The sequence below is a fragment of the Photinus pyralis genome, unplaced genomic scaffold, assembly GCF_008802855.1.
Source record: "Photinus pyralis isolate 1611_PpyrPB1 unplaced genomic scaffold, Ppyr1.3 Ppyr1.4_LG8, whole genome shotgun sequence".
NCBI classification, from domain to species: Eukaryota; Metazoa; Arthropoda; class Insecta; order Coleoptera; family Lampyridae; genus Photinus; species Photinus pyralis.
Genome location: NW_022170819.1, coordinates 11,738,290 through 11,752,735, shown reverse-complemented (window position 1 = coordinate 11,752,735; position 14,446 = coordinate 11,738,290). Strand labels below are relative to the sequence as shown.

The 14,446-nt window shown below is 39.5% G+C and overlaps 1 protein-coding gene across 1 annotated transcript; it reads right to left on the bottom strand.

Annotated features, from left to right (window-relative positions):
- Nucleotides 1-9,182: 9,182 nt before the first annotated feature.
- Nucleotides 9,183-13,938, bottom strand: LOC116177773 (zinc finger protein 723-like). The gene is made up of 3 exons (XM_031496867.1): nt 13,257-13,938; nt 11,528-12,115; nt 9,183-10,230 (listed from the first exon to the last, which is right to left on the bottom strand). Exons 1-3 carry the CDS (start codon nt 13,704-13,706, stop codon nt 9,316-9,318), a joined length of 1,953 nt encoding a protein of 650 aa, XP_031352727.1. The 5' UTR covers nt 13,707-13,938; the 3' UTR covers nt 9,183-9,315.
- Nucleotides 13,939-14,446: the final 508 nt, after the last annotated feature.

Here is a 14,446-nt window from a genome sequence, read left to right as displayed (position 1 = left end):
AACGTGTGGCCTGGGCATAATTTGTTTAAATTTAAGTTTTTGGCCTTATTTTTAAATTATCTCTTCTAAATTGAACTTCGTACTTGCAACTTATTTTTTTTATTTGTGGTTATTACTGATATTTGTGTATTTCTTGGTATTTAACAGGTACCTATATTGTGTTATCTTTTTATATTTGTATTTTGAATTTATTGTGTGATCATGGCTATGGAAATTAACCGATTTAGAGAGACTGAACTCCAATATGAAATTGAGATTAGAGCGGGACAAATGGGGAGTAATATGAACGAAAGTCGTTTAATTCTCAGAAAATTGTTAGAGTTAGAGAAAGCACCTGGTTATGTTGCTCCAGAGTACCCTTTTTCCTTTGCTCAGGATTTAGCTGCTCTTACTGAATTGACAGTGATCCTTCAGAATAAGATTGACAATTTTGATGATGCTTTTGGGGGAGGTTCATATTTGTCAATTGTGACCATGCTAGCTCATGCCGACAGACGTTTACATAGGACTCACATTATTGCAGCCTTCTGCTGAACAATTAAGTAAACTTGGGGAATTAGTTGGTTTATTTCGACAACTAAGAGCTTCACTCGATAACAAAGCTTTTCATTTTAACGATTCAATTATGCCTTCAGCAACTGCTGTAGTTTCTTCTACACCTACTAGACGTACTGCAGAACTACAACCAAGATTATCCGTACCGAGTACTCCTGTACATAAATGGGGATTAAAATTTTCCGGGGATAGTAGAGGTGAAACTTTGAATTCATTTATCGACCGAGTTGAGCGAATGGCTCGTGCTCGCGGAGTAGATCATCCAACTTTATTTGAGACTGCCTACGATTTATTTGAAGGTACTGCGAACACCTGGTACAACATTAATTCTCATAAAGCTACTTCATGGGAGCACTTAGTGCAATTACTACGAGATGCATTTCTACCACCACACTATGAGGAAGATTTGCTCGACGAAATTAAAGCTCGTTTACAGGGTCAGAATGAAAAAGTAGACATTTATTTTGCAGTAATGCAGGGTTTATTTTCACGACTAAAATTACCACCTCCAGAATATGAACAAGTCCGTTTAATTAAACGCAATTTCTCACCATTTTATTTGACTAAATTAGGTCCTAATGTTCCTCAGACATTAGATGAACTTTTAATTGAATGCAGACGTTTTGACGATATCAAACATGATTTAGACAGACACCATGCCTTACGCAACTGAACATCATTACCATTACTCGAACCTGGGTTTAGCTGTCCCACCAGTAGTCGACAAATGTCACCACGTCCACCTATTTATGCAATGGAAACTCCAAATTCTCCTTGCTTTAATTGCCAAAAATTAGGTCATCATCGTGTTGATTGTCCTGAACCAAGGCAATTATTCTGCTGGAAATGTGGCGCACAAGGCGTTACGGTGCGCAGTTGTTCTTTTTGTTCGGGAAACGCTCCGAGAAACGCTCATTAAGTCGTCGTGACGTTTCTTTAGAACAGGCGACAAAAATTTTGAAAATTTCTTCCAAACCTAAACTTGACTTTTTATTACAGCATGTGGGAAATGACTTGAGACCTTATGTCCAAATTAAAATTTTAGACATTCCTTTTTTGGGATTATTAGATTCTGGCGCTTCACGTTCTTTTATCAATCCCGATACTTTAATTCAATTGCAAATACTCAATTTCAATTTTGTACCGAAAGTTATTTCTTGTACGGTAGCAAATAGCTCCGATGCACATTCGATTGGTTACATCACTGTGCCAATTACCTTAAAGGATCGTACTGTGCTGTTAGATTTGTTGGTGATGCCTGATTTGGTTACTAATTTAATCCTGGGAGGAGATTTTTGGGATAGGATGGGTATCATTCCGAATATTAGCGATGACTGTTGGCATTTTACTTCTTGCACGCCAACTCAACCTAGTGTGGCCATAGTGGAACAGTCTCGTCTCACTGATGAACAACACCATTCTTTACAAACCCTCTTAGATCTGAAATTTTCGCTCATGGGAGACAAGCTAGGATTAACCCCAGTAGGTAGACACGAGATACGCCTGGTAGAGGGCGCTATTCCTATTAAACAGCGGTACTATCCAGTAAATCCGATTAAACAGAAAATCATTAACGACACCATTGATGAGATGCTTAGGGACAGAGTCATCGAACCATCGAACAGCGGATGGGCTTCACCTGTCTGTCTGATTCCCAAGAAAGACAAAACCTATAGATTTTGTGTGGACTATAGGAAACTTAACTCTTTAACTGAGCGCGACGCTTTTCCTTTGCCCTATATCAATACCATCTTAGACCAATTACGTGACGCTAAATATCTTAGTTCCCTGGACATTAAGTCAGCTTATTGGCAAATAGAGGTTGCTGAGAATTCGCGCCCTTTCACAGCTTTTACTGTGCCTGGTCGTGGTCTTTTCCAATTTCGAAGGATGCCCTTCGGCTTGACTAATGCCCCTGCGACTTTTCAGCGCATTATCGATACCATTTTGGGACCTGAATTGCAACCCAACGTTTTGGTTTATTTGGACGATGTGGTTATTATATCACAAGACTTTGACTCACATTTAAAAATTTTGAACACTGTTTTTGACAAATTAATTGCTGCTGGCTTCACTCTGAATAAAAACAAATGTCACTTCTGCCGTTCAGAACTTAAGTATTTAGGGTATGTTGTGGATTCCTTTGGCTTACACCCAGATCCTGACAAAGTCAAGGCGATTTTAGATATTCCAACACCCACTACGGTGAATGATATACGACGTTTCTTAGGAACTTGCGGTTGGTACCGTAGGTTCATTCCTGATTTTTCAACCGTTCTTGCTCCTTTAACCAGACTTCTTCGGAAAAATGTTAAATTTGAATGGACGTCTGAATGTGAGGAATCTTTTCTCAAATTAAAAGAACTTTTGGCAACTGCACCTGTGCTCAATTGCCCGGATTTTACCAAACCTTTTGTCCTTCAGACCGATGCTTCTGCTTATGGGCTAGGAGCTGTCTTGACTCAAACTTTTCCGGATGGGGAGCGAGTGGTATGTTATTTATCCCGATCATTATCCCGAGCGGAACAAAATTACAGCACGACTGAACGTGAGTGCTTAGCAGTCATTTGGGCGGTAGAGCAACTTCGACATTACCTCGAGGGAGTTACTTTTACAGTCATTACTGACCACCATTCTCTTTTGTGGTTGCATTCTTTGAAAGACCCCCAAGGACGTTTAGCACGCTGGGCTCTTCGTTTACAGCCGTATACCTTTACTCTTGTCCATCGTAAAGGCAAGGACAATATTGTTCCCGATCTTTTGTCACGTACTGTACCTGTGATCGAAGCTGTACATTCTTCAGATGTTACGGTGGATCCGAACGATTTCAAAACTTCTAAAGACCCTTGGTACCTTGGTATGTTTGAAAGATTAGAGCGAAGTCCTCATAAATATCCCGATTGGCGAGTGAAAGATTCGTTGTTGTATAAATATATCAAGTCCGCTTTACAATCTCATGATTATGAAAAATGGAAACTTGTTGTTCCTTCTGATTTTAGACAATCTCTTATACAAGAGAACCACAATAATGTTACTTCAGGACACCTTGGTGTTTATAAGACCTTTTGGCGCATTCATCACCGATATTATTGGCCGAGAATGAAGTGCGATATTAAGCGTTATATTTCTCGCTGTACCACCTGTGCACAACATAAACCTGAACAACTTCGACCTGCAGGGCTTATGGGTTCACATCCTCAAATTTATGAACCGTGGCAGATGATCAGCTTAGATTTTATTGATCCTTTACCTCGATCCACTCAAGGGCGAACTCATTTATTAGTTGTTAGTGACTATATGAGTAAATTTGTACTTCTTTTTCCCATTAGGACGGCGAATGCCAAAACTCTTGTCAAATGTATTGAAGATTCTGTATCTCTTGTGTATGGAGCTCCACAATTCCTTATTTGTGACAATGGCGTGCAGATGCGCAGTAAACTTTTCTTAGATCTGTGTGAAAGCTACCGTGTAAAGGTTCGGTTTACTCCTTTTTATCATCCACAGGCTGATCCTGCGGAGAGGGGGAATCGTGTGGTAAAGCAATTGATAGCCACTTACGTTAAGAACAATCACAAACATTGGGACGTTCATTTAGCTTCGATAGCTTGTGCTCTTCGAACTTCTAAGCACGAAACCATAGGTGTGACTCCCTATCGTGCTAATTTTGGGAAAGAATTTCGTATTCGAGGGGACAGCTTCGACACTGACATGACGGACAATGAGCCGATTGACGTAGAACAACGGTTAGCGCAACAGCAAGGACTGTACGACAAAATTATTGCACGCATTAAAGACAGTCATGACCGCAACAAGCAACATTATGACTTACGACGTAGGCATGTTAACTATGAGATAGGAGATTTGGTTTGGCGTAAAAATAAGACTTTGTCTGATGCCACTAAAGATTATTCAGCGAAGTTAGCTCCCAGATTTTTAGGACCATTTACGGTTAGCCGTAAAATGGGGTATTTGACCTATGAGTTGAAAGATTCTAATGGTAAATCTTCTGGAACGTGGCACGTCCAGGATCTCAAACCTTATATTGAACCCGATGATCATGGTTAGACATTTATTGTCGCCGGATTGCTTGTTTGTTGACGATTTTGAACCACTAATTTTGACGTATTCTTATTCTTGGATTTGACTTTGATATATGTATTTATATGTTATATGTTCCATATTTCTTCTTCTTCTTACTCTTTGGGTGGTTTGGTTGGGCACAGGGGATGGACTCTCGGATCGTAGCAACAACACCTGCTAGGGGATTCGTCCCGATCCATTATCCTCCTTCTTTCTTTTTCTATCTGCACCTCAAACACTTTTCTTCTTCTAATTTCCTCAGGGGAAATTTGGGAGAGGTTGCCCTTTTCTTTTCGGTTTCCTATATTCTATCTTTTTCTACTCTTCTTTCTTCCATTTCCGTTCCATAGAATGAATGAATGTTTGAATGGATGGGTAGTTGACACACAAGAGGAAGGGGGTGGGTGCGCCTTCCCTGTGCGAGCCTCGGTGACCATGGGACCCCTGGAATCGGCATGAATGAGTTTTTTTTTCTCCGCAAATGTGATTTCTTCTTTCTCTCTTACTGTCTTCTATCCATAGCACCTTCTTCATTTCATTGCGCTAGTGCATGGTGGAGTTGGGTTGGAAAGGTACCTTCTTTTTGGGGGTTTCCTTCTACACTTTTTCGGCAAGGGGGTCAAAATTTGGGCTTTTGTGTCGTTTTTAGTCAGGGAGGGGGGTTTCTTTATTTTGGGGATTTTGGTGCTGCATCACTTGAAACTGTAGGGTTTCTTTCTTCTGGGTGGGCACTGGATTTGGTTTTCTTGGGGGTGACTAGTAGTTGGATTGGGGTTGTGGGAAAGGGGTTGCTATTGTCATGATACCCGACGGCGCGAGATTCCATCTTTACGCGAGGGCATGTCAATACCCGATTTTGCATACCTTTTCCGCTGCTGGAGAACCTGGGAAAATTCTTTGAAGGTGAAATTCTTTGGGGGGGGAGTTTTTTTTACACTGGGGTGGGTTTTCGGGTTTTCAATTTGTTTGCTTCCTTTTCGAGTGTGTGTGCTGGGTTTTTCGATCGTCGGAAAACTTTAGTTTCCCTCCTGTCGAAGGAGAGGGGGGGTGTAACAGTTTAGTTTATTTATATTCAAATTTCAAAATTACCGCTTGCTACGTTAGGCAGGATATAGGTGAGATGGCGTCACTTGTACGCGTGCTTCTTTCCTCGCGCAGAATCGCGTAATTTTTTCACTTCATTTCCGTTTTAAAGCCAACGAGGTTGTACTTGTAGAGCGTGGCATTGTGAATTCTTCTAAAACCAGTGGGTAATATTTGCCATCATTCACGTAAAATCTCTGGCAATTTTACCTGTTTATTGGCGTTGTCGAGTAGAGTAACTCAGAAGCCGTTTTCTCCGTTGTGAGGCTATATCTGGTGGAAGTTCATCGCCCTACCTACATATTCACAACCTCTTGGATAATTTCCATATTTCATTGATTTAAGTATTTTTCATTACCCTCCTGACGATTTCAGGTATGTTATTAAAAATCTCGTTAAGGGAGTGTTACATCTTCATTACTTTTAGGGGGTCCATGTAGTAGACGAATTCTTGTACCGGTCAATCCATGTAGTAGACGAATTCTTGTACCGATCAATCCATGTAGTAGACCAATCCTTGTACCGGTCAATCCATGTAGTAGGTCAATCCTTGTACAGACGAATCCTTGTAGGTAAATGAATTTGCATCTTGCGAATATTCCGGAGTACGAACACCTGTTGATTGCCGGCAGCTATCCGGCGTACCACCGAGTAGATAAGCGCTAACACCTAAACGATACCGGGAGCGACCAGCTGATGGTGGAATTTTCGGAAGATACGATCTTTTACACAACCTTTTTTTTATTTGCTTCAATACCGTTAATCTAGTGTAACCTTCCGACGATTTATGATCGGAGCTTTGTATTTTGTTCGCATCAAGTGTTTGAGGTCGTGACTCTCTTCAAGAGCAACGCACCTGTATTTAACGTATGGGTAAACGAGCCGGCTACGAGTAAGCTATTTTTGGCCCTTCCGGCTCATATAATCGTTCCGAGCGTTGTAGCTTGGGGTTTGTTTTTGTGTTACAGAACTGGAACTTCGAAGGAGAGCTCTTTTTCGGAGAAGACAGCGTATGTGTTATTCAAGGTAAGATTTTTAATTTACTTGTACCCAGTGTTGCCTATATGAGTTGTTATTCGGGTTAACTTAATTCAATCTTTGAATCCATTGAAAGCTTAACTACATTTTTGCTCGATCATTGTTGTAGGGGGCTGGTAACGTAATTATTAGGGAAGTGTTCAGGAATTTATTTGGGGATTATTTTTGTCATTTAAAGTATTTGTTATTGTCGTATTGAAGATACATTTTATTTGCCGATCCTGCACCGTTTTGTCAGGATTAATAAATCAGAATTGCTCGTAGTGAATTTATTATTTGGCTCTCTTGTGTTTTCCCAATTTCTATACAGGAGAGGTCAGAATTTGTGCAAAATTGGGTGGCGCTCAACTAATCATTTCTAGTGACTACCAAAGATCAAAAACTTATGTTATATGCCCAAACGAACAAACCGCTGTGGAAGATTCTCATCTCGAGCCCTTCTTTTAATTAAGAATCTGAGCTAGCTGGCCGTTTATGCGGCGGGGTTTGAGTTTTACAGCGCCGAACTAACCTCACGTTATAGCATGCGCAGTGCCAACTTTTTTATTTATGGAAGAATTAAAAGAAATTTGATACATAAGCACTTCGAATAAAGGAAAATCAAACGCCAATTTCAAAATTTGGTTTTGCGCATGCGCAGTGCCAACTTTTTTATTTATGGAAGAATGTAAACGAAATTTGATACATACAGGGTGATTCCTATAGTACCTGCCACCGTTTGGGAGCGTGTAGGTGGTGCGTAGGGGAGTATTTTGATATAGGACACTTGGGGTCGGAATCTAAAATAAGGGTGCCAGAGCCAAATTTACCTTCTGGAATTTCGCGCCTGTAGGTAGGCAACCCAACCGGCCGGCGGTGCACACGGAGCGATCTCAGGCGGCGATGTGTGGCTGACACTTGATCAGAATTTTGTTTAAACCCACGAAATCCCGTCTGCAACGACGCGTATCAAGTGAATAAACACTATGGCAATAGTATAATAATAGTTGGCTAGATGTAGGAAGTGCATTGAGAACAACGGTGGCCACGTTGAACACTTGTAAACGTTATTGCTTTTGACTGTCGTTTTCCCTCCTTCCCTCCCATGTCGCTTCCTCGCGCTAACTCGCTCTGCATCGCTCCGCGCGAAACGTCGGTCGGTTGGGTTGCCTACATACAGGCGTGAAATTCCAGAAGATAAATTTGGTTCTGGCGCCCTTATTTTAGATTTCCGACCCCAAGTGTCCTATATCAAAATACTCCCCTAGGCACCCCCTATACGCTCCCAAACGGTGGCAGGTACTATAGGAATCACCCTGTATACTACGTTATTTTAAATAGAAAATAGTTATACTGATTTATTTCAAATAGAAAATGATTTTATCTACAGTATTTAAAATACAAAATATAAAATGGCATTTTCTATTTTAAATACGTATTTCAAATAAATTCATTCGAAATAGGTACCCACCTCTGATTATAAGTATAGTTTGTTTGTTGTTATTTTTGTGTTAAGTATATTAATGTAAATTATGTGTTATTTTGTATGCAAGATATTATAATTCTTTATAATCTTTCAGGTTTGTTTTCGAAATTGACTGACTTGATTTAATCTCAATGGAGAATCACGTGTTTTACACCGTTAACTTTTACCTATTGTTTGAAATCGCTTTCATTTTTCGTGTAAATGCTTGCTCAATTTATGTTTTCATTACATGGTCTTTAACCAGCATTTTAATTATTTCTTTCGTAAAAGCTACTCGTATTTTCTACTGAAATATCAGCGTAAATCCCTTTATTATATTTATAACGCCACTGAAATGAATCAGGAAAGGTCAGTGTTCTATTGTTAGCTATCTCTCTCACATACGTTGGCACCAAGGACGTTAAACATATTATTTTTACAGTGTATTACTCTGCATTATTCGACTAACCATTGAGAAAGCACAGTTTCAATTTGCTGTACCTGTTCGTTCATTTCTGATCTTGTGCCTTAACCTAGGCCTTACCAATACAAGAAGAGGTTCCACTAATTTAATTTAATAATTCTTTTGTTTAGTATGTGGGCCTGTTTGTGTGATGCTTGCATCCTCGATTGTCCGATTTGTCATTGTATATCATTTCAGATGTTTGCTTTTGTATCTCTCTTTTCTCATGTTATTTCTTATTTATGTCTATGTGTGTCGGTTTTTTTCTTACCAGTTCATTATTTCCTGGTTTTCAGTCTTCGTTTGCACCGTGTGTAAACTTCCCTTCCCAATGACGTCTCCCGCATAGTATAACACAATGTAAGGTATTCATACCATTAAATCCACTAAAAAATTTACTGAAATTTTATTTAAAAGTGGTGCGAAACGTCCGTCATTTCCACATAGAGGTTTTAGTAAAAGTTCCAGTGCTGGGTTCGGGACTCCTAAAATGATTGCAATGTTATATTCAAATTACTATTAATTAATTAAATCGCTTTATTCATTTTATTACCTTTATAAGAAAGAACATTATAATAAACTGAGAATATATTTACATTTGCTGACATCTACTTATAGCTTAATATATCATGTAACTTACTTATCCCTAAAATCAATTATTATCCGAAAGAGTTATTGCAACTCCAGAAATTTCTATACTATTAACATCTTCTCCGCCCGGCATATCGATTAACATGGTTTCATCACCGTCCGTTAAAACGGCCTCTCCCGTTTCAATTGTTTCGGTTATTGCAAAATCTAAGCTTCCTAATTGGGCGGCTTCCTTTGCGTTTTCGTAGTGTTGCTCTTTAATGTGGTCACGCAAAGCGAACGAACGTGCATACGACGCTCCGCACAACCAACATTTAAATTTGAGGTTATTTTGCCTTTTATGGGTGGCCATGTGCGATCGAACCGCGTACAAAGACGCGAAGGGTCGGTTACATTCCGTACAAGTGAAAGGTTTCGTGTGACTATTTTTATGCCCTGCTAGTTGTACACCCGTCTTAAAAGTTTTAGGACAAAAAGGGCATTTATACTTTCTGTCTTCTGAATGTGTGAGTAAATGATGATTGTAGACGCTATGCGCCTTAAAACGCTTACCGCAGTGATCGCACTTATACGGTCGAATTCCAGAATGAGTACGCATGTGAAGCGTTAAGCAATAGCTGACGCGAAACGCTTTACCGCAAATTTCGCACTTGTGCGGCTTTTCCCCGGTGTGTATTCGTTCATGTTTGACCTTTTCGTGCGGACGGGAAAAACGCCTCCCGCAATATTGACACTCGTATTGCCTCATTTGACATTGGGCGGACATATGCGCTTCCAATTTGTCGCTACTTAAGAAACCTTTCTTGCAGTACGAACACGTAAATTTCTTTACTTCTGCGTGGGCGTGCATGTGCATGTCCAAGTTTTCCTGCGAGAAGAATTTGCGGTTGCAAATTTCGCAATTGTAATCCTTTTCCTCACTATGAAACTTCTTATGCGCTTCCGCGTATTCCTTGTCGTACTCTTTGGAACATATCTATGGTAAAAATAATTATAGGATTGATACACCACAGTACATAATGATTTAACAACTAACCAATAAAAGTGAAAGTTTAATTGAAGGGGTTTATGGAAGTAACCAAGGATTCTACTATTTTCTTAATTGTTAGTTGCATCAGGGATAATGATAGTGAGAAATAAAGGGAGACTGATTTTGCGGGAGGGCACGCGTCACTCCTCTAAAATCAGGAACCATATAAGAGATACACAGTCGCGTTTCTTAGGAAATTATTATTATTATAATCAAAAACCTCTTTACCCTGAGGTGTGAGGTGTAAATCTCAAACCTCGTCTCCAACGGTTCGTTAATACTTGCAATTATGGGAACTATCTTGAAATCTCCAGGTGTAGAAAACTCTCATGTAAGTAGGTCACAGTGTTTGGTTTCACCGAAATGGTGAGGACTCTGCCGGTAATGTAGAAACTCATCCACCGCGTCGTTCTTGGATTGATAAGATCGCGGGTCCAAATAAAAATATTGTACTGCGTGGGTCGTAAGTAAAATTACGGTAGATCAACAGAAAAGGTAATAAAAAAAACGATAAGAAAACTGTGAAAGAAGTTAAACTTGAGGGTTAGGTATTGAGTGATGGTAAAAGCCCTAAAAAAATATACGTACTGAGAACAATGCTGCGTAATAATTTAACATACCTCGTATTCAAATGCAAATACAAATCTGCAAAACGTTTCAATGGAGCAACCACAGATATCAAGAGAAAGAGAAAATTTACTACAGGAATAAACTTACATCTATAACTAGTGGATTACAAAGAAGATACCTAATGGGGTAAGAATACTGAATAAGAGCACAATTCACATAGTTACTTAATCAGGATTTCCAATTGGTAACAAAAGAATGTTACAAACTGTAGGAGGCTGCCATCTGGCTAGTAGACCGTATACGTGCGGGGTAATATCTCCAAAGAGGCTTTTATTACCTTTGTTTTCTTTCAGGGATTCTGTTTTAAATTTTTCATGTGTTTCGGAATAATTTTTTGGAATTGTCAATCAATTAATTGTGTGTTTATTTGAATCTCGATTCGAATCCAAAATGTGAACCAGATAGTTTTTTCCTATTCGTTTAACAGGTTTCTATTTTTAATAGGTTTTGAGCTATAGCTAGACAGATGTTTTGTGGATGGCGTAGTGACTGCATGCCATTGGACATAGCAATATCGATGACTAATAATCTTAAATTTGCAATTCCCAAAAAATGTGATGAGGTTGTCTCACTATCTTATTCTTTATCTACGATAGAACCATGAAAAACATACCGGGCATACAAACTTTTCCCTTGCCGCCTCTTCCACTTCCTCACCCTCCAAACTGTAATTAACGGGAGGTTCGATGTTTTTCGACTTAATGGGATCATGCATTCGCCTGTGCAAACGCAACGACTTAAACAACGGAAATTCGGTGTTGCACACTTCACATACGAACGGCGGATTGGGATTCTCTCCAAGCGCGTGGGTTTTCATGTGCGCGTTTAACGATTTAACGGTCGTAAAACTTGCATCGCACACGGTACACTTTCTGATGACGAAGTTCGAACTTTTACACTTATGCTTGTTGAAATATTCCTCGGTGCGAAATGTCAACGAGCACCTCACACATTCGTAAATTTCCATCACTGAGCCATCACCGTCCGATTCGGCATCGTCCTCCACCGCTTGCGTGTCATCTTCACCGACTTTACCGTTCCAAAATTTCTCGATTTTTACCAGTTTCGGGGTGCACGTTAAACCAGCCCTACTCACGTGATCTGCAATGACCATATTTTCTTCTACCTCTTTACCATTATCGGCGCTTACTAGGAGTAAACAAGAATTATCAGGTTCGACACTCGCTTCATCCTTGTCACTCTGCAACGATCATTAAATGTTAAATAAAACAAAGTTGTAATAGTAGGAGAGCTAGTGGTACATTTTTTAAACAGTTTTATTATTGTTGATATTTTGGTATAAGATGTAATGCTAATAACATATCCGAGCGAGTGGCGGTAATTTCGCGGATGGCGCAGCGGTGATGGGTGATCGAAGATTTTGAAAATTCAAACAGTTTCATTGTTAATGAACCTTGCTTTATTATTTATATGAATGTACTAACATGATAAATAATTATGCAAGACAACTTTTGCGGTACGTAGACTCTGAAAGACGCCATTAATGCCGTCCGATTGGCGCACGTGACTAGAACGCCGGCTTTGAACGCGACGCCGCGGGTTCGAACCTCGGACGCGAACGATTTTTTTTTTATACATAGAATAATGGAAACTTTCACTGCCAACATGTAGGTACGAAGAGGATTATTGGTCCGGCAAATCAACGAAAGTAATTAAAAAACTAATTCATAAAAAAGGTTCACTAATAATAAAACTGTTTGAATTTTCAAATTTTTAACCCCCCTCGAGACCCTCTTTGGCCACCCACCACAGCTGCGCCATCCGCGAAATTGCTGCCAGACGCTCGGATATATGATTAACATATACATTCAAATATCAACAATAATAAAACGGTTTAAAAAAATGTGCCCCTAGCTCTTATGCCCGTTTGCACCGACAAATTTAAGCACAGCTTAGGTTACGCGTACGATTATTGAGACAATTGTTGTCATGGATTCTAAGGTACGCTTAAGCTAAGCCCCGCTTAAATTTGTCAGTGCAAACAGTCATTCGACTATAAATCTCATGGTGCCAATTTCAAACTGCACCCCTTCCCATCTAATTCTATTTATGGCCGTTTGCACCGACAAATTTAAGCAGAGCTAAGCTTAATCCAACCATTGTCTCAATAATCGCTGCCATGGATGTTAAGCTACGCTTAAGCTTAACTTTGGCGGTGCAAACGGCCATTAGTGAATTAAAATGTGACAGTGGATTTGTGTATAGGTATGTATGACAATCAAGAGTGCCGAAAAAATGCAGTGTTGCCAAACAATTGAATTGGTTTGGCAAACATTTGTTGTGAAATTTGTCACAATTAATTTAATGCAGATCGAACTAACCTGCAAGTAAACTTCGTGTCCGTCATGAAACTCCCTAACGTGATCCTCGATCGAATTGAACTGTATATCACAAGTTGAACACACGTAGAGATCCTCATTCTCCGAGACCTCCTCTTCGTTTTGCTGTTGAATCGCACTCGTATCTTTGGTAAGTGCCCTCGCCAATATACTGCTTGTTACAGTGTCCGTCAAATCGTCCGCTTCGACCTTCACGCAGATCGGACTAAACCGTTCGGGCGTCTCATCGGCATGTTCGGGTTCTTCGGGCACTAATGGATCCACGCACTGGTTACCGAGGTGCATGGCAAGATCGAAGATTCGTTCAAATCGTTTGCCGCACGCCGGACATATTAAATTATCGGATATGCTTAACAAATGATACTTTAAGGAGTTATGACATGAAAACGTTTCTGTACAACAAAGTGGGCAGTGTAATTGTAAAGTGCCCATGCTTTCTGCAGAAATTACGAATTAATCACGCCCAAGATAAAACCGATGTCTTTTTTTGGAGGAATGTAATGGTTAATGATTTTACATAAGTTGTAAACAAATAACCCAGTAATTTCAAATTTAAAATACGGCACCTTTCTTGTTGCTAATTTCCTTTATAAATAACTTCATGTTGCAAAGTTAAATAACAAACGCCATTTTAACCAAGGAAGTGGCTAATTTAACTGTTTGGATTTGTTGTGTCGACCGTCCGCATCCCGGTATTATTGCTAAGGCACATTCACAAATTGTGACGTATGATGATTCTATCAAAGGATTCTATTCACGACTCATGAGACCTCTGGTGGCAACACAATGTCAATAGTACATATTGGCGGTATAAGACCGCCATTTTGTTTATTTACAATGACCAAAAGTAATCAACATTGCAGTTTTTACGGCTGTAAAAGTAAATACACTTGCAGTTCATTTGCAATCGATGTAATTAGGATCAAGGATAAATATAATTTGATAACGCACACTTCCGAGTACCTATTATAAACGCGATAAGTGTAATTATGCAACCAATTACAAATACTGTTTTAAGAGATATGTTAAGACACAAGCATTCCAATGATTTCAAGTGTGCCCAGTGGGATTATGCAACAAATAAAAAATCCTATTTAAAAGAACAATTGTTAGCACATAAAGTTTCAAATTGTGTCCTGTGCGATTATACCACCAATAGCAAATCTCATTTA

Coding starts and splice junctions, on each gene's coding strand:
- LOC116177773 (XM_031496867.1), bottom strand. CDS start 13,706: ATGGGCACTTTACAATTACACTGCCCACTTTGTTGTACAGAAACGTTT. Junction 12,116..13,256: donor GACACGAAGTTTACTTGCAG/GTTAGTTCGATC, acceptor TGATCGTTGCAG/AGTGACAAGGATGAAGCGAG. Junction 10,231..11,527: donor GGGAAAAGTTTGTATGCCCG/GTATGTTTTTCA, acceptor TTTTTACCATAG/ATATGTTCCAAAGAGTACGA.